Raw genomic sequence first — 22,430 nt, 5'->3', positions numbered from 1 at the left:
TACAACAATATTTGTTAAGGACTTTGGGAAGCCATGACACCAGTTCTGTTTTTTGTGTAGTGTGGTCAAAAGCAGCAAAATGTGTCTAGGCAATCATTTTAACAGCTCCAAATAAATCTAGGCAGGGTTGTTGGTCCTTTTCTGTTTATTAATGCAGAAAGCAATTCCATCATGAGTAAGTATTTATTTCTACCACTTTAAGTGTCTGCAATGCCCTGAATTGCAAAATGAGACTAATCAATCCCAATTCAATGCTTAAATGCATTTTAAATCGATTTTAACAAGCACCAAATTCAACAAAGATCAAGCCCAGACCACTATAAGTTGTGTCAGTGCTTTATAACGCACAGAAATCTCATCAGTATACTTATGACGCACAATGATGAATGAAAAGGAAGGCCCATGAGGTGCAGCATCCCCATCTTGTCTTAATTACAATTCCAGTACAAATCCATTAATGTGAGTTACAGTTTCCATAAGGTTTGGTGTCCCTTATGTAGATATGGACATTAAGTTTCCATATCCACATAACCACCGAGGGATTGTCATCGTTTTTGAGAGATTGAGAGACACAAAATGAAACCAGTCTAGACCTAAGGTGAAGAGAGAGGGAGAAAGACTAACAATGTGTGTGCGAAGAGGCAAAATGGGAAAGGAAGCAAAAAGAGAAAGGGAATGTAAAAAGCCATTGGCCCCCTGCCTGCAATCTGCAATCTGCTGATGGCGAGGCTCGTGACGAGGAGGTGCACAGCGTCCATTTTTAGCGATGAGGTCATCTTTAATTAACAAAACAAAGAGAGTCAGCTGTGTCACTCCAATCTGTTATCTGCACCCATGCTCAAGGACACCGTTTATCTCCATATAATTCAATCTCTTTGAATGAGGGCTTATCGACGCATTGGGGGGCATTCTTGGTCTCAACCAAAAATGGAGCTGTTACATAAACAGGGGAGGGGGATGCCACTGACCCTGATCACAGAAGAAATGGGGACATGAGGGAAGTCGAGAGGTATGTGACAGGAGAGGAGAGTAAAGCAGAGGAAGATCCACATGTCATGTACTCCAGTAAGCTGGCAGGATGAGCTGGAAGGAGAAACTGGAACTAAAATAAGGGCAAAGATCAAAAGGCTAATCTGTTTCTCAGTCCAACAGTGCCAGCATGAGGTGACATCATTGCTGTGTAAGCCTCAGGGCTGCCACTCTCTGCGTCCCTCTTCCATTCCTCCTCTTTGTCTTTTCTTTTCTTACCTTTTTTATCTCTGTTCTTCTTGCTTCATAGCATCTTTCCACATATTCATACAACCTCTTCTCACTTTCTATTTCCTGAGAATCCTTGTAACTCTCCTGCTCCACCCTGCCCTCAGTTGTTCTTTGTGCCACAAAATCAGGTATCATACAGTGGTGACACAACACAGAGAGACTCACAGGTTTTTTAATTAGCGTTAAGTGTGTGCATTTGTGTGAGCGTTGTGGAAAGCACAGTGCTACACTGATGAGCACATTCACAAAAAAGTGTCACCTCAGCATAACTTCATGATTCAAGGACAAGCCATTCAAATTAGCAGCTGACGAGGCAATAGAGGGATTGTAAAAATGTGATAATGGAACCCAGAAGCCTTCTGATTTCAGCCAATAAGGGATACTTTTGGTTAAGCCTTTTATTAGACACATTTCATAACATTTTTGGCGCCTTCCTTTTTTTTCTCCTCTGGGAACTCCCAGTGAGATAGACAGGAAATAGAGCTGAAGGATGTCTGACATTATAGTGTAGGTAAGCCACTAATTATTCCCATACAGTCAAAATACACTCTTGCATCCTTTTGCAAAACAAACTGCAGTTGCAACCGCACCATAAGGTGTTCACTCAGTTTCAGAGTAGATGTTGTAATGGTAGAGGTTGATAACCTGGCTGTGGTACTTGAGATGGCAAAAATTTCAATGAGTTCCATACTACTGGCCTAGCTGCCAAAGCTAAATCAAAATATCTTTAGATTGAAGTTTCTGTAATTTGATTACAGGTTTAAAGCACAGATTAAAAGTGCTTCCCTTAAATGTCAACAACAACTTAAAGTTAGTTCTAGGTATTAAGCTACCTCTATATAGATTTTCTAGTATGTGCCCATTTTAATGCTCTTATCAAATTTCTTAATATCATCTGTGATCTTAAATATCTTCTTACATATCCCAGCTGGTTTGACCTATTGCTGTAGAGGAATGCTGAGCCCCACACTAATACACCAGCACTGCTTATCTAAATGGCTTCACTGTGAATGCTGGCTCTGCCTTGGTGTGCCATCTAGAGGCCTGAGTGAGGCCCAGTGAAGTGGATCACTCATATCCATCACTGATGAGACTGAAATCACAGGAGGAGAAGAGACTTGTAAAATAAACAACACAGGAGTTGAAGGCCCTTAGGGCAAGAATGAGTAGTCTGAAAGAAAAGAGATACTACACCAAACACCATTGGCTTTTCCTATTAATTGTTATGGGGAGGAAATAAAAATACAAAGAAAAGAAGAGTCCAAATGTGGTACATTTTAGATGCAATACATGCCACTTTAGGTAGAGAATACTGTCTCCTGAAATGGTACATAATTAAAACCACTATTTTTAATTAATTGTTTTGAGTTAATATTTGATATACGCATTACTGTGGTGAATACAGAGCAGTCAGTAAAGCAACCATTAACCCTTTTATTTAACATATTTTTACATGGTTTCCAAATGTTCCCACACTTATAGATGCAGCTTTCAATGAATCATACAGTACACAATGAAATACTGTTTACAGGTAGGGTTTCCAGAACATGATGCTTTTCCCTACAGTGTCTAGTGTCTTATAGTGTCACTTAATTGAATCATATCTGCCGCCAGACATACCACAAGCAGGGTTTTATTACAGTTCCCTCCATAAGTATTGGAACGGTAAGGCAAATTCCTTTGTTTTTGTTGTACTCTGAAGACATTTGGGTTTAAGATCAAAAGATGAGTATGACACAAGAGTTCAGAATTTCAGCTCTCATTTCGTGTTATTCACATCTAGATGTGTTAAACAACTCAGGACATACTACCCTTTGTTTGAACTCACCCATTTTTCAAGTGAGCAAAACTATTGGAACATGTGACTGACAGATGTTTCTTGTTGCCCAGGTGTTGCCTTTTAGGTTGATTGTCCAGACATTAAATAGCTCTGCATGACTAGTCTAAGTTTTCATCCTTGGTTCAAACCTATAAGGACTGTATTTCCTGTTAAAGAGGATAAACCAACATGAAGACCAGAGAGCTGTCTATGGGAGAAAAGCAAGCCATTGTCAAGCTGAGAAAAGAAGGAAAATCAACCAGAGCCACTGGACAAACATTGGGCATAGCAAGCACAACAATTTGGACTGTGCTGAAAAAGAAAGAAACTACTGGTGTACTGAGCAACAGACGTCGAACAGGTCGGCCAAGGAAAACAACAGTAGTTGATGACAGAAATATCGTGAGAGCTGTGAAGAAAACCCCCAGAACATCAGTAAGTGACATCACCAACGACCTCCACAGTGCAGGGGTGAAGGTATCACAATCTACTGTTCGAAGAAGACTCATGAGCAGAAATCTAGAGGCCACACCACAAGAAGGCCAGATTGAAATTTGCAAATAAGTATAGAGATGAGCCGCAAAAGTTGTGGAACACAATCTTATGGACTGATGAGACCAAGATTAATCTCTACCAAAGTGATGGAAAGGCCAAAGTGTGGAGAAAGAAAGGAACTGCTTATGATCCGAAGCATACAAGCTCATCTGTGAAGCATGGTGGAGGTACTGTCATGTCTTGGGCGTGCATGGCTGCTTCTGGAACAGGATCATTAATATTTATTGATGATGTAAAACTGATGATGGTAGCAGCAGAATGAATTCAGAAGTGTACAGAAACATTTTGTCTGCCAATTTACAGAGAAATGCTTTGAAACTAATCGGGAGGAAGTTTATCATGCAGCAGAAAAATGACCCAAAGCACACTGCCAACAAAACAAAGGACTTCATCAGGGGAAAAAGTGGAAGGGTATTTTTTTTTTCAATCACCTGAATCACCTTAACCCAATAGAGCATGCATTTCACCTCCTTAAGAGGAGACTGAAGGGAGAAACACCCCAAAACAAACAAGAACTGAAAGAAGCTTCGGTAAAAGCCTGGAATAGCATCACAAATGAAGAATGCAACAGTTTGGTGATGTCGATGGGTCGCGGGCTTGAGGCAGTTATTGCAAGCAAGGGTTATGTCACCAAATATTAAATATTATTTACTTTAAGATTATTTTTTCCGTACTTTTGCTCACTTAAGAATGCTGTGGTCTAATACATACCGTGATATGTCCTAAGTTGTTTAACACATCTAGATGTGAATACCAGGAAATAAAAGCTGAAATTCTGAACTCTTGTCTCATACTCAACTTTTGATCTTAAACCCAAATGTCTTCAGTGAACAACAAAAACAAATGAATTTGCCTTACCGTTCCAATACTTTTGGAGGGGACTGTAGATTTTTGATCGACAATATAAGCAGTAAGGAGACAGGGAGGGATCAAAAATAGATAAATGTTTTGCTCAGGAATTGAAAAACCAACCTTTATTTATAGTTCTCTTTCTCACAGTCAGTGCCCTCTAACAGGATCCACAAGCTTAATTACACTCCTCTGCGAAGCAGGGCTATCAACATTTCCATATGAATTTGCCTGCCGGTGGGGAGGAGTTGTCATGTATGGTCATTACAACTCACCTCTCAACTGCTCCTCACCAACACTAGAATTTGCCCTGTTGAGATGATTATCTGCAATCTGGGATGACCTCATCATCACACACGCTTCATTGCAGTGAGTCAGTGTCCCATCTTGCCTTCCTGACATTGTAAGAACAGGTGATCCCTCTCTGACTGCTCCATCTGTACATTCTGTATATTATTTCAGTGATACCTATGAATAACAAAAAAATTCAATAATCTATTCCTGCATCTACTCATTCTCAAGTTTTTACTATATCTATACACTTCCCAGCATCTATGGTGTCAGGCAGAGCATTTTTGAGCATTTTTCATGATGAACCAGGGGTTTCAGGCGGTTGTCAGGAGGTACCTTTCTGCTCACTTTCGTGGAAAAGGAAACTCTGGCTATACTATGTGGAAATGGGAGGCCTTCAAGACAGAAGGGAGAGGTACTTACAACAGATATGCGATTTTATTTTTTGTGAGTGCCAGCATGCAGACAAACTCTTGTGATTAACTGCTAATATGAGCTCTAAGATCAACTCTGTGTCAGAGTGTTTGTGAGAGGACACGAGCACTCTCACATATGTGTATGCAATGTTGGTTACTATTTGGGGCCCTCGAAAGAGCCATGGAAAAAAACTCCAACAGATTATTTGTTTGTCTCAGGGCCTCCTGTCAGGTCAAGCTCTAGCTGGTCATTTCATTTTACCAAAAGGTATCTTTTAAATGTAACATTTTAAGATATATGAAATGGCGCTCATTTAAAAAAAGGTGCCAACAGATGATAACCATCTGTGAAACAAGGAAAACCTGGTGCTGCATATGATCAGAGGCAGAAAATGATTCTCTCTCCCAAACTTTACAACCATGCATATATGGGTCCACAAGTGGGTGGTGATGTGGATTCTGAGGGCTACCAGTAGAGCATCATGTCCATACAAACAACAACATATCTGAACTAAAGGTTGAGCTGCTCTCCTTGCACATCAAAGCAGCAAGTCATCTTACAGTCAGTATTGGCCTCAGAGAGAATAATTGTGAGTGACCATGAAGAAGGCTTCAAGAAAAGGTTACTTTTTTTTCCTCTTAACAGCAGTGATAAAAGGCATGATCTAAGGGTATTGGAGACACGGGCCTTATTACCAATAGTTTGTACAGATGTAAGGTGAACAGGGTGATGCTACAAAACAATCTGATCCCTCTAAAGTCTTGCTCATATGCAAAAAGAGGGACAAAAACAAGCTAAGAGAGAGGAACGGAGAGAGATGTCAACAAAGGATGTAAAAAGTGGTGCCTGGTTTCAGAGGGCATGTGATGGAAGCTGGAAGGGTTGCAGGAGGCCATATATGCGGAAACAGCTGAAAAAAGAGAATGACATCCTAACGCATTGAACTCCTCTCCATTAGCTCAATTTATTTTGCTCCCTGCTTTTAGTGCAAAGTGTTGTGCCATATGCAGGCATAATGTTGTCATTTTCTGTGTTTACAGCCAAAAAACTTAGCTATCATTCTCCAGTCAAGATGATGAGTGCAGAAAATATTATTCTGACGTAATGAATGATGATGCATTTGTGTTAAAATTCAGACGTAAGCCACAGTACACTAAGCAAGAAATTCACAAATTGCAGGAGAGGCTAAGGCAGCATTACAAACAGTCAGTGAGCTAACATGGTGGATCCTTACACCACCCACCATAATGATGGAGGATTTATATCTTAAGAAGGCACCTCCAAACAACAAACTCAGACTTTGACATTATGTTTCCACAGCTCTGATGCCCACTGCAAGAAAATGTGCATCCCTCTGTTACGAGCAAAGGCGTTATATCATTTCTATAACTTACATCAAGCAAGAGGGAGTCACATTGGCAACATTTATGGATATTAGCTTAGAAGACGGTACCATTCACTGTCAAGATTTTCAAGGACTCTATGATTGCATCCATTCATGCAGGAAGCTGTTACGGATGAAAAACCAGAGCCAAAAGGGTGGCACATTACATCATTTGAATCAGCTTATTAACATGGATAAAACTGTCACCCAGCTTGTGGAAAAACTCACTGCATTCCAAAACAGAAACAACTCCTCATCTACAGTGATAACTGGAGTAATGATGGGGGCTTTGGGGGATTTAAAAAAGCAACTTATCCTAACATATCCCCACTGAGGTGACAGAATTTGTCTTTAAGGTCAAAATCAGTTGAATAAGCAACATTCACAGATACAACCATTGGCTACTTTTTGATTGCATATGTGCACATAACTCTAAAATGTAAAATATAACTGATAAGACACTACTAATTGAAGTTTTCAGGTAGTCCATTTGAAATTAGGCAGCTTGGATGGCAGTGAAAAAACAGTGTCAGGATAAAAGCAGGTAGCACAAAGTATTTTCCTAATGAGATGAATGTCTGGATCATAAAAATCAAGAACTCTTCATTCTTATTTTTAAATGACTGACATTAATAATATTGTGCTCAAGAGGGATACAGTATCTTCCCTATCCTAGTCTAGACAGAACTGACATAGAAACATGGGTTTGGGAACCCAGTGAGAGCTGCATCCAAGTGTCTGCATATCCACACTTACTCTCTGTCTGCCATCTGTATGAGTGTGCACATGGCTGAATGTGTGTGCTCTCAGTGTGTGACTCATGCTCTGCATGGCTGAGTGTGGCTGTCTGTTTATCTTTCCTCTCTCTCAGACACCAGCCCGAAGCGGTGTTTCAACTTGGCAATGAATGTGGATGCAGCCTCTGCTTCTGTGGATGCTGGCACCAGCTGGATCCTGTCCGCTAGACGCAGGTGCTGTCCTTACAGCTGACTATGTCGCTGATGGTCAAAGGTCCATCTCTCCTCCGCACCACGTTAATCTGTGGCTCATCTTCCTTCTGATTTCAGTAGCACTGTCCATGAAAATGTCCTTTGTACATTTTTCCCAGCTCATACTGCAGCCTCTGCATCTGGCATTATATTTACATTTCTTCATTTAGCTGACACTTTTATCCAAATTGCTATACATGTCAGAGGTTGCACACCTCTGGAGCAACTAGGGGTTAAGTGTCTTGCACAGGGACACAATGGTGGATGGGTCACAGTGGGGGATTGAACCCAGGTCTCTCACACCAAAGGGATAGTCCATTGCGCCATCGCCACCCCATCTGGCAGTTCAGAATGGGTTGTTCAAAGATTGTGCAATTTGAGCACAGAAAAACTTGGTGAAACAGTGAGGAGTGATTTCTAACTGTAAAATGTCTTGTTTTCCTTAATATTCTCTCTTTAACACTTTATAATTGAATCTGGATACCTCCCACTGCTCTATATCTTCTATATCTTTGGATCAGGATTTTTCCCTACAATTGTCTAGATTGTCAAATATGGTTTACTGTAAAGCAACCAAATAATCCTTAGTTAGATGTTGGAGAAGAAGACTTGACTGCAAGCTCACTGGTTCAAATCATCACACAGTCTTGGAAAATATGAACAGGAAAAATGAGAGTGAAACACTGTCTTTCCAGAAAACCACCAAGATGCCCTTGAGCAAAGTATTTATCCCCATACTGCTCCATTAGAGCTGCTCAGTGGCCAACAGTAGAAGACTGGTCACTGGCAGCTTCAATAAGGGGATGTGTGTTTGTATGGGTATCTGTCTACAAAAGTCAAGAGGAGCACTGCTGAAAAAAAAGCATCTAGGAATTACTGAGTTTGAGAGCATGAGATGAGCATGTTACATTGTATCCACAAGGTGAGCAGGGCGCAAGGCTAAACTGGACTTCTTATTTATCTAAGCTTCTGGTTTTATTATACAGACTTGCATTTTCCTAGAAAGTGCCTCAAAGATGGTGCTTAAATAAGAAGCCAGCTGTGGGTACAGGGAGTACAAATCCAATAATTTCAAAATAAGTCAGAAAAAGTTTGAGAAAATGACACTTTGCAAACACTACGGCTCGTATTTGCTGAGTCCAGAGAACAAGATCTCATCATTTTAAGAGGCCCCTATCATTTCATAAATCGACCCCAGGAAAACCTTCCAAGTTTGTATCAGCATTCTTGACCCCCCCCCCCTGCTTTTTGGAAAACAATGAAGGTTTTGTGTAGCTACAGTTTTCAGTTTTGCAGTGGAAGAAGGAGCTACCCAGATGCACACTTATCCAGTACATAATGCATAATGTTTCCACTGAAGGAGAACATATAGTCTGCCAGAGCTTCCTGCCAATTAACATTACCTACTCCCAAGAGATTGATTTATTCTAAGAGGGTCTTATAATATAGTGAACACACGCATATTTATGCCCTCAAACTAAGTTTTTACTCACCAACGTTCTCTTTCAACTTTGCCCAGACACTTAAAGAAAGTTGACAGTAAACAAGACAGACATGACTAACAGTTAGAGTTAAAGAGTGACGGGAATAAAGGGAAGAGAAAAAGACAAAAGATGAAGACAATGACTTCTAATCTATATTATAATGTCTGTTACGACATGATTTATAGTGGTGACTGGCACATAGCAGAGTGAGTCACCCACACCATCTGCCCCTTCCTACCTCACCTCTGCCAGCATGCCTGTATCTAGCTGTCTGTATCGTCTCATCACTCGCCGGTGCCCATGCTTCATCAGCACTCCTCCCAGGGGTGATGGATGGCCTGTCCATACTTCCCAATGACTAAAGCCAGCTTCTTCCAGATCACCTCATTTCTCCAATATTATTAAATTCCTTCTTATCACCCTTCCTCTGACTCACCCCAGCTCCTCGTCACAACCATGACCACTTCCCTAGCCCCACAGCACAATGGTCGGCACCATTTATGGCTTATTTGATAAATTGCCCTATGTCATCTTCTCCCATCCTCAGTCTACGCTCCTTCTTCTGTTCTGTATCCAGACCAAAAGTTTAACCTCATTCCCTTCTTCCAACTCATTCATCATTTTTATTATTTTATCTATCTGTAGCATTAAATTTTAACTTTCTGCTCTCATTATCATTATCATTTCCATCTTCATCTTTTCATCAACATTTCAAAAGAATTCTCTCTTCCTCTTGTGTGGAGAAAATGCAAACAAGTTTAGACACAGCAGAAAAAGAACTTAGTTCTGACTCCAGCTTGACCTAAAGCAAGGCTCGTCATTGATTTCCCAGCAACACATCGCCTGATGTGAGCAATTAGTTTTCCTGGAATTAAGATCTGAATGCAAGTGTCCCAACACAAAGTTACTAACCTTTGTCACTGTTTGCTTTGCAGATACTCTACTTATTCGAAAACAGTCAACAGTGTAATTTCCGTTCTATGTGCAGTTGAAACGTGCTGTGGAACACAGAATCTGTTAAAACATGCTAGAGGCTATCACTGGACTAACACAATTTAGACAATTTAGACCCTCTAATCAATCTAATTTCTTCATCTGCAGGCAGAAGAAGGTTAACACGGAAGAACATGCAAAACAAACACAAACAGTGCTAACCACTGTCACCCAAAGGAGCTGATGAAAGCACCAAAATAACAAAAATACAGAAAACCTTCTCCTTCTCAGTACTACACACTTTGTGTAACTATTTGTATGTTTTTGTGTGTGTGTGTGTGTGTGTGTGTGTGTGTGTATACAACAACTACTTCTGAAACAATAAAGGCCACCCTTTACTAAGCTACAAGGGTGAGGGGTTGGGTTAAGGGTTAAAGGGTAAAAAAACAAACAAAAAAAAACAGGCAAGCTCACATCATCATTGGAATTTAGTTTTTCTACCTGTATAGACCTCTGCCTCTGAGGGATCCTCCACTCGTTTATGCTGGATGATGTAGTCAGAGACTTTGCAGCCAATCAGAGGTTCCACATCCATCCACTCCAGGGCCACCATTGTGCTTGAGGGCTCCAGGTATGGGGCTAAGCGCAAACTAATGGAGCAACATAGAAAGGACATGGTTTAAAATATGGAAATAAGATAAATATTGACCATGAGATCAAAAGACTACCACTGTTTGTTGCCCTTATTTGGAAATTCAATTTCAACTGTGTGTGCATGTGCCCAATGCCTAAAGTATGGACCTATACCTATGATAGATAAGTATGATTCATATGGTCATTCTTATGTTAGAGTAGAGACGGTCCCACGTCTGTCTCACTGGAAAACAGTGGCTTTGAACATAATAGCATTCCGATGCCACCTGTTCTCCAGCAGTGTTCCTTGTGCAGTTTTCCCTCTTTAATCCCTCAAAAGAGATAAAAGAAAAATATTTCCATTTTGCCTGCTAGGAGGAAGTGAGCAGGCTCATCTGGAGGAAGTCTCAAATGCGTATCCTTCCAGAAGGATTCTAATGCGCACTCTCTGGGCTCAGAAATGTGCAAGGAGAAGAAAACAGTTATGACTTTCGCAAACCTGTAAATAAGGCATGATGTGAGCGGTTAAATCGTGAGAACTCTTGAGAAATGATAAATAATTAATTAATAATTTAATTCAAATAATACATATTTATTTTATAGCCCTGTGACCAAATGGCGACCTGTCCAGGGTGCTTCTCGCCCAATGTCAGCTAGGATTGGCTCTAGCCACACCACGACCTTAGACAGGTGGTTATAGATAATGGATGGATATTCATTATATCCACCTGTCTTTTGTGTCCAGTTGATGAGTCACACATGTCCAATTGACAATGACATTGCCATCTAACCTCGGAAGAAAGATTTGTGCTGTATGTTGTTGGGAGATGACATTATCACTCTGTTCCAACATTCATACGGTGAAAAAAGTTCAAACAACGCTTGATGCCTTGTCATCATTGGGGTTGTTTAAATTTGGACAAAGAGATAGAGATTTCAAATTTAATTGGTATAGCATCAGTGATTTTGCCATCAAATCTGTTACAGCATTACCGCCATGGTCTTACATGGTCTGGAATTCATGAAATGCAGGAAGAAAGAATTATGCAAAACTATAAATTTGGTTATAGTTTACAATGCCCTACCTTTGCAAAAAAATCATCACATGTCATTGGGTCCTGGACACCAGAATCCTCTCTTGCAGCTACACTATATTTTATCCTCCTTAAGCTTTTATTGTTATTCCAGACTGGTGCCAATAAACACTGCACCTCATTCACTCTGGAATATGATATACTAATAGGCACATTTTATTGTCATTCTTTAATTAAATACTTTTATTGTAGCTTTATCGTCTGAAGCCTTACCCTTTCAACTCCCTGTTTCTCTTTAAAAGTTCTCAGGGCAACAATAGATGGAGATGGATGACTCACAAAAGCCTCAAGAGTATTATTAGGACACCTTGAATGAGAGCATGTTCTTTTCAGACGGGTGTAAGGGCTGACTGACAGCTATTAGAACTTTGGGGACTGAGCTTGTGTCTACAACTTTCTCAAGTGCCCCAGGAGTCCGTTGAGACGTGTATGTTGAGAAGTGTGTATGTGTGTGTGTATGTGTGTGCATGTCCATGTGCATATGTGAGTGTGCCTGCGGTGCATCAGTGCATGCATCCATGAAATCTCTCTTGTGCATGAATTCCTAGGTGTCATAGTGTCAACCTCACACTTACATTGGCTGCCTGAGGGGACTGCAGTTAGGCAGGCCCTCTTTGCTGAAGGCACTCAGGTCACAGCGACACCAGTTATCAATGACATCGCCCTTTCCAGCACACCAGTATAAGCTCATCGTGGCACTCTTGAAGGCCTGTAAAGGGTAACAGGTGAGAGAAATGTAATTATCTCTTGGAACATGCACTCCCCGTCCATCTATGCCTACCCCACCTCCATCTCCCACCCTACCCACCTTCTCCCCCAATGACCTCCATATCCCGGCACACACAGATGCACACATCTTTGTACTTCTTTCCAAAAGATGACTCTCCATTGACTATATTGTCCCCTAAACTACCATCTACACTAACATATCAAACCAATATCCTCCCTTACAAAAATGTCCTCTCTCTAAATGTCTAAAACTCAAAATGGGTCTCACAAAGACAGAAGTACAGGTACGCATGCGCACACCCACACACAGAGTGACCTTTTCCTACCCACCGTTCCCAATTACCGGAAGGCAGGAACATCTCACTAACATTGACAAGCTTACGCTGTGATATCATAGATGCACTGTGACTTTTATGATGGAGGTGTGAAAGCTGTGACACTCCCCACCTCCTCCATTCTATGCATATGTTTGTATGTGTTTGTGTGTGTGTGTGGATCTGTGGGCGTCACTGTCGGTCTGTCTGTGAAGGGGATAGAGTGGGGGGTTGGGTGTTAGGATATGACATCATCTCCTAACATCTCCATGTGCTGCTTCATTAACGGGCGAAAGAAAAATCAAAGGCAGAAGCTCAGTCATCCTCTAAAAGGAAGCAAAATGCCAATATAACCGTCAAAGCAGTAAAGTATAATGTCAGGGCTTTCCCTAAAGCCAGAGGCACGATAGAGAGTGAGTTCAACGGAGTTCGCTAGCACTCTGGCTCCCCCTGTCACACTGTGGATCAATGGAGCACTCAGTTATTTATGTGCTCTAACTGGTTGGCAGTGCTGCCTCACGCAGACAACTTTGGAGATGTAGTTGATCATGGTCACAAAAATAGGACACTGGAACCATGCAGAAACATTATCACTGGGTACCAGGCATCCAACAAAATGCAGAGAGAAGGCCAGTCCTTTGTTCCAATACACCATGACATTCACTTATCCAAAAGCAAAGGAATTGATGAGACCACACACATCTTTAAGACAACCGCGCACACGCAGCGTGTACACACAGGCACATGCAAACATGCGCACAAACGCACACTCCAATTACTGCTTGATTTCCAGAGTTGGTTGTTTCATTTCATTGGAGAAATGCCAATGAAGATTTTTGCAGTGTGTTGATTAGTGAAAGTGACATTTGAGATGACTTTGGGCATAGTTCTGACCAGAAAGGCAGACGGCTTGGCCAAAAAAAGAGTCACGGTATGCACTCAGAAGCTGATGTTAGCATTTCCACAACACTGCATTGTTAGCTGTAAAGGAGGCTCAACAGTCTTTCATGGGAAATGACTTCTTCCAATAACACTTGAATTCACTCAAGGCAAAGGATCCTGAGAGTGAAAGTGACCTAAATGAGCAGCAGCATAAGAAAGAGTGAAAAAAAGTATTAGCCCGGAGAGGCCAAAGGAAATAGGACAGTAAAAAATAAACAAGATGAACAAGGAAACAAATGTGTGAAAAAAGCATTCTCTCAAAGCATTCCCCACCTTACTGTGGGACAGGATCAGGATCCTTCAGCAGTCAAGCCTTTCCCATAATTTATGCTCCAATACAAGCCCCTCTAAATGAGCATGCTGAATGAGCAGTTATTATAGGGGGTAGGCAAGCACTGTAATCCATGGCCATATAATAACCCCCTGGAAAACCAAGAAAAGGGAAAAAGGTAATTACATTTCTCCCCCTTGCCTGAGCCCATGTGGCTAACTGCTGCCAGAAAACAACAGCAGCAGGGGTCTTGCCACCTCATGTCAATGGGAAGCAAGCCACAGTCAAAGGCAACAAGAAAAACTCAACGTCTATGCACGCACACACACTAGACAAATATGAGAAATGAGAAATGACCTCCGCTGCTAGGGGCAAAAGAGAGGAAGACCACAGGACTGCCATGAGTTTACCACCACCTAGATTCCTAGAAAAACCCCATATGGGTCTACTCGCTTGATTGCATGGCTGCACATGTGAAAAATAGACAATGCGATTACCGCCATGTTTATGTTTGAAGAGTAATGCAAGCCAGTCTCCACTGGGTAAACATGGAATCTAATTGTGGTTTAGAGAATGAGGTGGGGGGCATGGGAGGTAAAACAGAGATGAGGACTTAGACAAAAGCAAGAAAAAGTGATAGTTACCAATGCATGTAAAGTGGTAAGATGTGAAGTATGTGGCGGTGAACACAGCAATGTGCCCTGCTCGTGCAAGTTAAGAAAAAGGCTTGGGTCAGTGAGAAGAATCCTTTAGTGAGATGAACAGACATACTGAAAGGCCCAGGCGAGATTGCTTCTGTGTTTAATGCAGTTACTAGGTAAGTCATAGCTGAAAAGCAGAGGATATCCTATATGTATCGATTAACTACAGCTCATGCACTTCCCATAACACTATAGATCCATAAATATTATGTGTTGATCAGATATGGATAAGCAGCTAACCTTATCCATTACGCTTCATATTAGAAAATCAAGTGTTTTGACCAAGAAGGTCCTATCTGAGAAATGACTGTGCAGTCATGATATATTTGCTTTCAGGAACTGGTGATGCCACTATGGTTACAATAACACACGGTTCTACCGTTTCACAAAAATGCCACAATTCATCTCCATTGACCCTATCAATACTGAACAAATTGAGCTGAAATGTAATCACCCGCTGCTTTGAACAGAAGACAAAATCAGTGAACAACGAGCCCACTGAGCATCAGCAACAACTCTAGCCGCAAATTCCTGGCTTTGACATCATTTAGACCCTGCAGACTCACTGGCACCAAAGTACTATTTGGACCTTTCTCTTTCGTAGAAGCCTGTCATGACTTACAAGAAGGCAAGAGAGGCCACTGTGACCTCTTTAATGTATTAATCCGTTTGTCTAGTCTAAGCTGACCATATTACTGTCCGTCTTCAGAGGCTAATACATGAAAACACTGGCCAGCTGGCCCACAGTATTGATTTATAAGATGATCACCAGTGGTGGTAAAGAGTCTAAGTCAGCACACACAGGACACCATCAATGGTGACCTAAGTGTGTATGTCAGTGTGTGTGCACAGACACACGCATGCGTTTATGTAGCTTTTCCAATCACTCAGGGCTAATAGTGTTAACAAAGGCTGCTTCTAGGAACCTTGTCAGAAGTAGTATTTCCAGGAAATTGGACACTGGGGGCAGCTGGAGGTTTGGTTCACCCAGAGGTTGATGGGGTATTGCCATGTCACTGGAGAACCCACAAAGAGCAGGTACTGGTGTGTTGGTGTGCCAGCTCTGCCTGGATGTTCTAAGCATTCCAGAAAAGTGAACTGACTTATTTGCTTATCTGCTATTTTACCATGTGCCACAAAATAACAATCTAAGCCAATGATTAAAAAAAAGCCAGAGATGGGGTGAAAAAACAAAATGATCACAAATGAAACTTGACAAAAAATTAAAATTTCAGTAGAGACTGACAAGAAAAGTTGGTCTGCTGGACATTATCCTATGATTAATGTAATAATTGTAAGCCCTGCAATAAATTTTACCCTTACGAAGGTTATGTTAGGTTGTTGTTTCAGAGATCATCCTGGAGGATGGAGTTTGTGGTGCTGTTGAACTGGTCATTATAACCTTCATGAAGGTGGGATTTATTGCAGGACTGTTTCATTAGACTGCATTAGGTTAAGCTAGAATGTCATGGGGATTGTGGGCTCTCCTTGGTACTGCAGCGATGTACCTGGGATCAAACCTTGCATTTTCTTTCTACTGGATTACGCTGCGTGGCAGGCTAATGCCTAGAGTTAGCAGCAACTGTCTGTGTTTGATGCTATTAGAATTTTTGTGTATGTCAATAGCAATTTGCAAGCTAACAGGACATTATTAAGAAGGTCCCCTAAAGCAACGCGTCCCCCCCCATTGCAAATATACCTGCCCTGCTCTTGTGTGTGGTGCTGCTACTGCTTTCGTGTTTGGTGCAAATATGTGGTTGCCTTCTTAATTCAGTGCCACCACCTGCCCCCACTGAAAATATTCCAGAAAACGCCCCTGCCGAAGGGCTGCAGTAGTACGTTATGGTGAGAGCATGACAGCGGCCACTCGGCAAGATATAGAGCATTCTGACCCATTAGACTCACAACCAATTTGTTCAAAAGGTTTGCCATAATTCAGTCACAGAAAGCTCCACAGGCATTAGCTTATTTATTTATCCACTGAGGTATTTTTTTCTGGCACTAAAACAGAGGAGTATCTGTATGTGTGTGTGTATTTGCGTGCACACACCAGGCCCATAAGCAAGACCACCTTAGATGAGTACAAGTCAATTCCAAGACCAGTTCCAGTCGAATTCAAGTCAAGACCAGGTTTAAAGCAAGCCAAACCCGGGAACAAAGCAACTTGAGGATACCAAGACAAAGAATGAGTAAGCTTCATACATTTCATTCCAAATACAAAACATAACCTTTCGGTTTCTTACAGATGAGTAAATACGTTGAAGTATCTACACATTTAGCTATAAAGTACATGGAACAGACGAATGCATTCACACGTTTTGATACTTTTATCTACACAGGTTTCTATGGGTGAATTGCTTCTGTAAAGATATGTTGCTGTTCAATTTTTTTAAGTGTGACGTTTCAATGCAGTGAGTGCCACAAACAAATTCCCATTTACCTTCACTGTATTGGGGTTGAGGCAAATATATCAGGGAGGAACACGTTAAAATCTAGACACATGGATGAACCAAAACTGCCACCATGAATACATACCACAAGAGCCAAGTGAGACAACATGTTTTTTTTTCTCTATTTGAATACAACAACCCTTCAACATGTTTTTAGGAAATACTTAGGTAACTATCCAATATTATACTATATCCACTAATTGGCTGATAGGATCAGTCTTCCAGGTATTATTGTCCCTAAATCCTTAACTAGTCTTTGGTATTGTCAGTAATGGGCACAAAGAAATACTTTATTCCCCATGCTCCTCTTTGACAGAGTCAAACAGAGCAAGCTAAGAAGACAGCAGATACTCCAGTCTTCTATTTCTACAATTTATTTCTGTTTCTTTTCAGTTCTGGTAGTGGTCTTTTCAAGGATGGGGTAATTTCATATTGTAACAAAATCCCCCTTTGGCTCAATAATGAGGAGATTTATGTGAAAGGGACATGACATGTTCTGTCAAACAGTCAGGCAGCCAGGGGGAGGCCACTGAAAGACGCAGGTAGCAGAGAAAGGAGGGAGGAAGGGAAGTGACAGGTCTATATAAACCCAGTGGTGGGCATATACAGACGCATGGTATAGGTATACACATATATGTTTGACCTCAGTCCACCTAATCATAAACTGGACAACTAAGCCTCTATTTTGACTGCTGTAGGGGTAAAAAAAGAAGAAGAAGAAAGGAAACTCATCTCTGAGAAAGCTTTTGCAACACGGCATCTGTCTTTCCCGATATACCCAGCCAAGTAGAAAGATAAAGTGTGTGTGAGAAAGACACACACACAAAGACAGAGAGAGAGAGAGAGAGAGAGAGAGAGAGAGAGAGAGAGAGAGAGAGAGAGAGAGAGAGAGAGAGAGAGAGAGAGAGAGAGAGAGAGAGACAGAATGAGCAGTTGTCTGTGTGGACAGGCAGGTTGTTGTGTCGCTCGTCTCTAATGCAATATACATATGTACCTTTCAGTCTAGCAGCGGCAGTTGCGGCCAAGAGAAGAGAAAGAGGGGAAAAGAGGAGCAGGGTGATGGACTCCCCTCCCTCCCAAGAGGTCGATGACATCAATAAGAAGCTAATAATCCTGCCTCAAGCTACCTGAGAAGGGCTTGCCAGAGCGATCCACTGCAGTCTGCCCCTTTCTCCTCCTCCTCCTCGTACATCTCACTCTCTACATCCCCAGAAGATCACAGGTCGGGTAGGGGGAGAGAGAAGTATAGATAGTGGGGTGCTTGGGGGAGAGGGAAAAGAGACATTTTGCTCTTCCTCACGTTTAGCTATCGATGAGGCCCACTAGGGATCGTCTGCTATTGATTGTGCCTTCTTTTCTTTGGGGCTGTGGTGCTTGTTATGGGCAGCACGTACAGGGGGCTTTGGTGCGTGTGTGTGTTTGTGAGTGCATATACATAGGTGTGTGTGTGTGTCTTTTTGCCTGTGGTATTGTTGTTGCCTGCAGTAATTTCAGAAGGTAAGGTAATTAGATGCTTGATTGGGGAGAGCATGAACCAGTCTGCTCCCTATAGCGTGTGGATGCGTGTGTGTTGGGTGTGAGTCACCTGCAAACAGCTCTGCGCTGGCTTACACACACACACAAACACACGCACACACACAAACACACACAGAGAAGACATGTACCGGATGTTAGGTACCGGATGTTAGGTAGCAAGACAAAGTCAGTATGAAAATATGGTAAACTAAATGTCAAGTGATACCAGACCCCCTCCTAATTTACCTTACATAAAAGAAATATGACGTAATTAACTTTCACTACACAAAGATCTAAAGACTTTTCATACAGGATGAATCATAAACACATGTGGCCATTAAGCTGATATTACATTCAGCTGTGTATGCTTGTTTAAAGACAGACACACATATATATCACACATACACACATCGACTTTCCCACAAGAGGAGAAAACTATGATGTCATCTTTTTTATGCCCTCTGCTTGTTTCCAGTTGTAAAAGTTAACTAACTAATGCCACCTAGAGGTGATTTTTCACAAGTGCATCACTTAAATGCCTCACAGGACAATGGATATGTACAGTATAAAAGGATTAGGCCACCACCACATGGCATGAGATAGTATATAAGAAAAATGAACTGCAATAAATATATGCCTCCTACACTTTAACAACACAAAGTAAGTGTTATATGCCTCACATGCAAACTTGTTTAGATTATATAAATAATTCACAGAAGTACTTCCTGAATGTGGATGTTTTTATTATGTTTGATTTTTTTCTTCCAGTGTGTATGGTGATACATCACATCTACTGACTTGATGACACACACACACACACACACACACACACACACAGGTAACTCTACCCCCAAGCTGCTTTCTCACCTCTTTGGTGACGTTGTCTTGGACCAGGCTGTAGAGGGGCACCACGCGGCTGACTTCCAGCAGTACAGGGATTGGAGAAGGATGCTCTCCGCTCCTGCTGTTGCCGGTGCGGCCTCTCCCCGACACTCCTCCCATCACGGCCTGGTGATGGCACAGGTGGCAGCCAGCTGGACAGCTGCCCTTTTCCTCGCAGCGGATCTCCACGCCGTTCACCATGTCGTCAGACAACAGCTGGCTCTTCTGCAGTGCCGACAGGTAGCTGATGAAGGGAACAGACTTCAGCTCACGCCGTCCACCTCCGCCAACCCCCTGGTCTGTTGCCTCTGGAGGGGTTGACAGAAGAAGAAGAAGGGAGAGTATGGGAATAAGGGGGTGCAGATAAAGATAAACAAAATTATCCACATTTTTTTCCACAATTATTTACGTTAATTTTGGAGGAGGGAGAGAAAAGCCATCTCTTTCATATTCATATGTATTTTTTCCAAATTGTAAAAACAATCCTCTCTTACTAAACTTTCTGTTATTTTATTTCCATAAAACAATTTATAAATCTTCACTTAGAGTAGCAAAGAACATTCACAGTCCCCCAGTTGCATAGAAGGTCGGCATCTGGATTTACTTTTACTTGCGGCCAAGGAAAAGAATAAAAAAACAACAACAACTAATCCCTTACTGTCATCAGCTTTCATAGACAAAGGATAAATGGGAGAGCGGAGGAACAAGGGGTGTCACTGGCTTCTTCTCCTGAGTGACAATTACCACTGTTTGATGTTCTCACTGGAGTTGGGGGGATTCTCTCTATTCAAGTCCCCTTTCAGTGAAAAAACACCACACTGTGCAGAAAGAAGAGGCAAGTGACAACAGCAGGGGAGGAGTAGAAGAGTAGGAGAGAATGCTACTTGGGTGATGAGTGGTCGACTTGGAGGACACATCAGGCCACACATTACAGAGCACATCTGCCATCTGTGCTGATGTGGCAGATGTGTGTCTATTTGCTTTGCAAGAGCAGATAACACATTTGAGTTTTCCAAATAAGTGATAAGGTATTCTTTCCAATGACAAAAAAAAAGTGTATTGAAGTTCAAGTTACTGTAGCTTCAGTGCTACAAAATGTGGAGAAACCCCATGAGAAATGTATACCTGCAAACCTATAATTTCACTCATCAAACCCTTGTAATTGCAGTTCAAAGCACTGAATATGTGTTTTATGTGGAGGTTGTCAGAACACTGGGTAACCCACACCCTATGCAGAGTAATGAAGCTTTTTTGCTGTAATGGAAAAAAAACAAACACCATCAACCAATACAAACACAAACGTGCAAACATTTAAATTTTAATCACTCACATACACACACAGACACATGGCTGGGTGGATTAGATAACCAATGCAGTATTACATAAACACTAACAAAAAAAGACAACATATACACACACACACATCAAGAAAAACAAGGGAAACTCCTAACCCGAAGGAAATGGGTACAACAGCAGGAAAAGCCCTCAACATTATTCAAGGTGGGGTTATTGGGACCAATTAGGGTTAATATTATAAATGACTTATTTCCTGTTAACAATTTTAATGACAGTGAACTCAAACATCTTTCAAACTGTTGTCGGTGTCAAAAAGACAACATGCAGTGCATGAACTCAAAGAGCATGTGTGTCTGTGAGAGACAGAGAAAGAAGTCTAAATGTACCTACATGTGCAATTTCACTTGGACTCCTGTAAAGTCAACAATGTTAAAAAAGTAAACCCGAGATACGAAAAGGGTTTGTAAACCTTCAACCGCTTATTTCTCAAAGAACACATGCCGACACATGTGCTTTACCATTTAACAACTGAGAAAACCATAACCCAGGTGGGGATGTTTTCAAAGACTATTTTCGAACTAATATAATTTGTGTGTGTGGGGGGGGGAGTGTCACTTGGGTGTCAACTTTATGTGACATTTCAACAATGCAACACAGCATGTGAAAATCATTTAATTATAATACATCTCAAATTTGTTTTTAAGTTCAAACTAAGTAAAAAGCCTTAATGTAACTCAAAGCTGCAAAATGTTTTGTTTCTTGTTATACAGCTGACATCACAAGTGTAACAAGCAGAAATCATGTGATAATAGTAGCTGCTGTAAAATGTGTTTTGTTGTATTGTTAAAAGCCTAATAACAAAAATAAATTATTAATATTAATAATTAATAATTCCTATTTGTATTGAATGTATATCTAATATTTTAAAAGAAGCCAACATCCAGTCCAATTTTTTTTATTTATCCAACAAATCTAAAACATAGTGGTATCAGCTTTAAAGTCTATACTGTGTAATATTCAATGATTAAATGTAAAATGTGCCTCAGGTCACTCAAACTTCCAAATTCCCAGAAAAAAACACCAAAGAAATGACCCTTACATCTTCATCTGCAGCTATGACCCTATGTCTTACCTATGACCCTATGACTTACTGTATGTGTGCCGTCTGTAAGATACTGGCAGGCAGTCTAAAAGGTTGGTGGTAACTTCATGTGCAACAGCATGTAAACAGGCTCAAGGGGTGGCCCAAGAGCCCAATTACATACACTTCTTAAGGCAATACAGACACAGAAAAGTGCTGTCGTCAATAAAGCCCTGTAGCTCAGGTTAGCTGTGGCAATTCAGTCTATTTACTCTCACCCCCTTTAACTCATTTCACCCCAGATTACAGTTGTTTACATTTATGCAAACAAATGTGTTTCATGATAGATTTGGCACTGTCCAGTATTTCTGGAGAAAATAAAACACAGCCAATGCCTTTTCATTAAGTGTCCTTACTGTACTAAAGTGAACTAATTTGTGTGTATGTTTGTTTGTGTTTGTGCAATATACAGCTTCACAGACATTTGACCAACAGTGACACCCTTCAAAAGGAGACATTTAATTGGACCACTGTTGTGAAG

General features: G+C 41.2%; 1 protein-coding gene across 1 annotated transcript in view; it reads right to left on the bottom strand.

The window, feature by feature from the left end:
- Positions 1 to 22,430, bottom strand: part of LOC123981501 (astrotactin-2-like) — a 176,596-nt gene that overhangs the window by 29,521 nt on the left and 124,645 nt on the right. The window contains exons 15-17 of the mRNA XM_046066361.1: positions 19,498 to 19,820; positions 12,284 to 12,417; positions 10,483 to 10,631 (exon numbers count right to left, since the gene is read on the bottom strand). Of these exons, the coding sequence (XP_045922317.1) occupies positions 10,483 to 10,631; positions 12,284 to 12,417; positions 19,498 to 19,820 (606 nt within the window). The remainder of the gene's footprint in view (positions 1 to 10,482; positions 10,632 to 12,283; positions 12,418 to 19,497; positions 19,821 to 22,430) is intronic.

The sequence above is a fragment of the Micropterus dolomieu genome, linkage group LG13 (genome assembly GCF_021292245.1).
Source record: "Micropterus dolomieu isolate WLL.071019.BEF.003 ecotype Adirondacks linkage group LG13, ASM2129224v1, whole genome shotgun sequence".
NCBI lineage: Eukaryota > Metazoa > Chordata > Actinopteri > Centrarchiformes > Centrarchidae > Micropterus > Micropterus dolomieu.
This window is presented reverse-complemented; position numbering and strand designations above follow the sequence as displayed.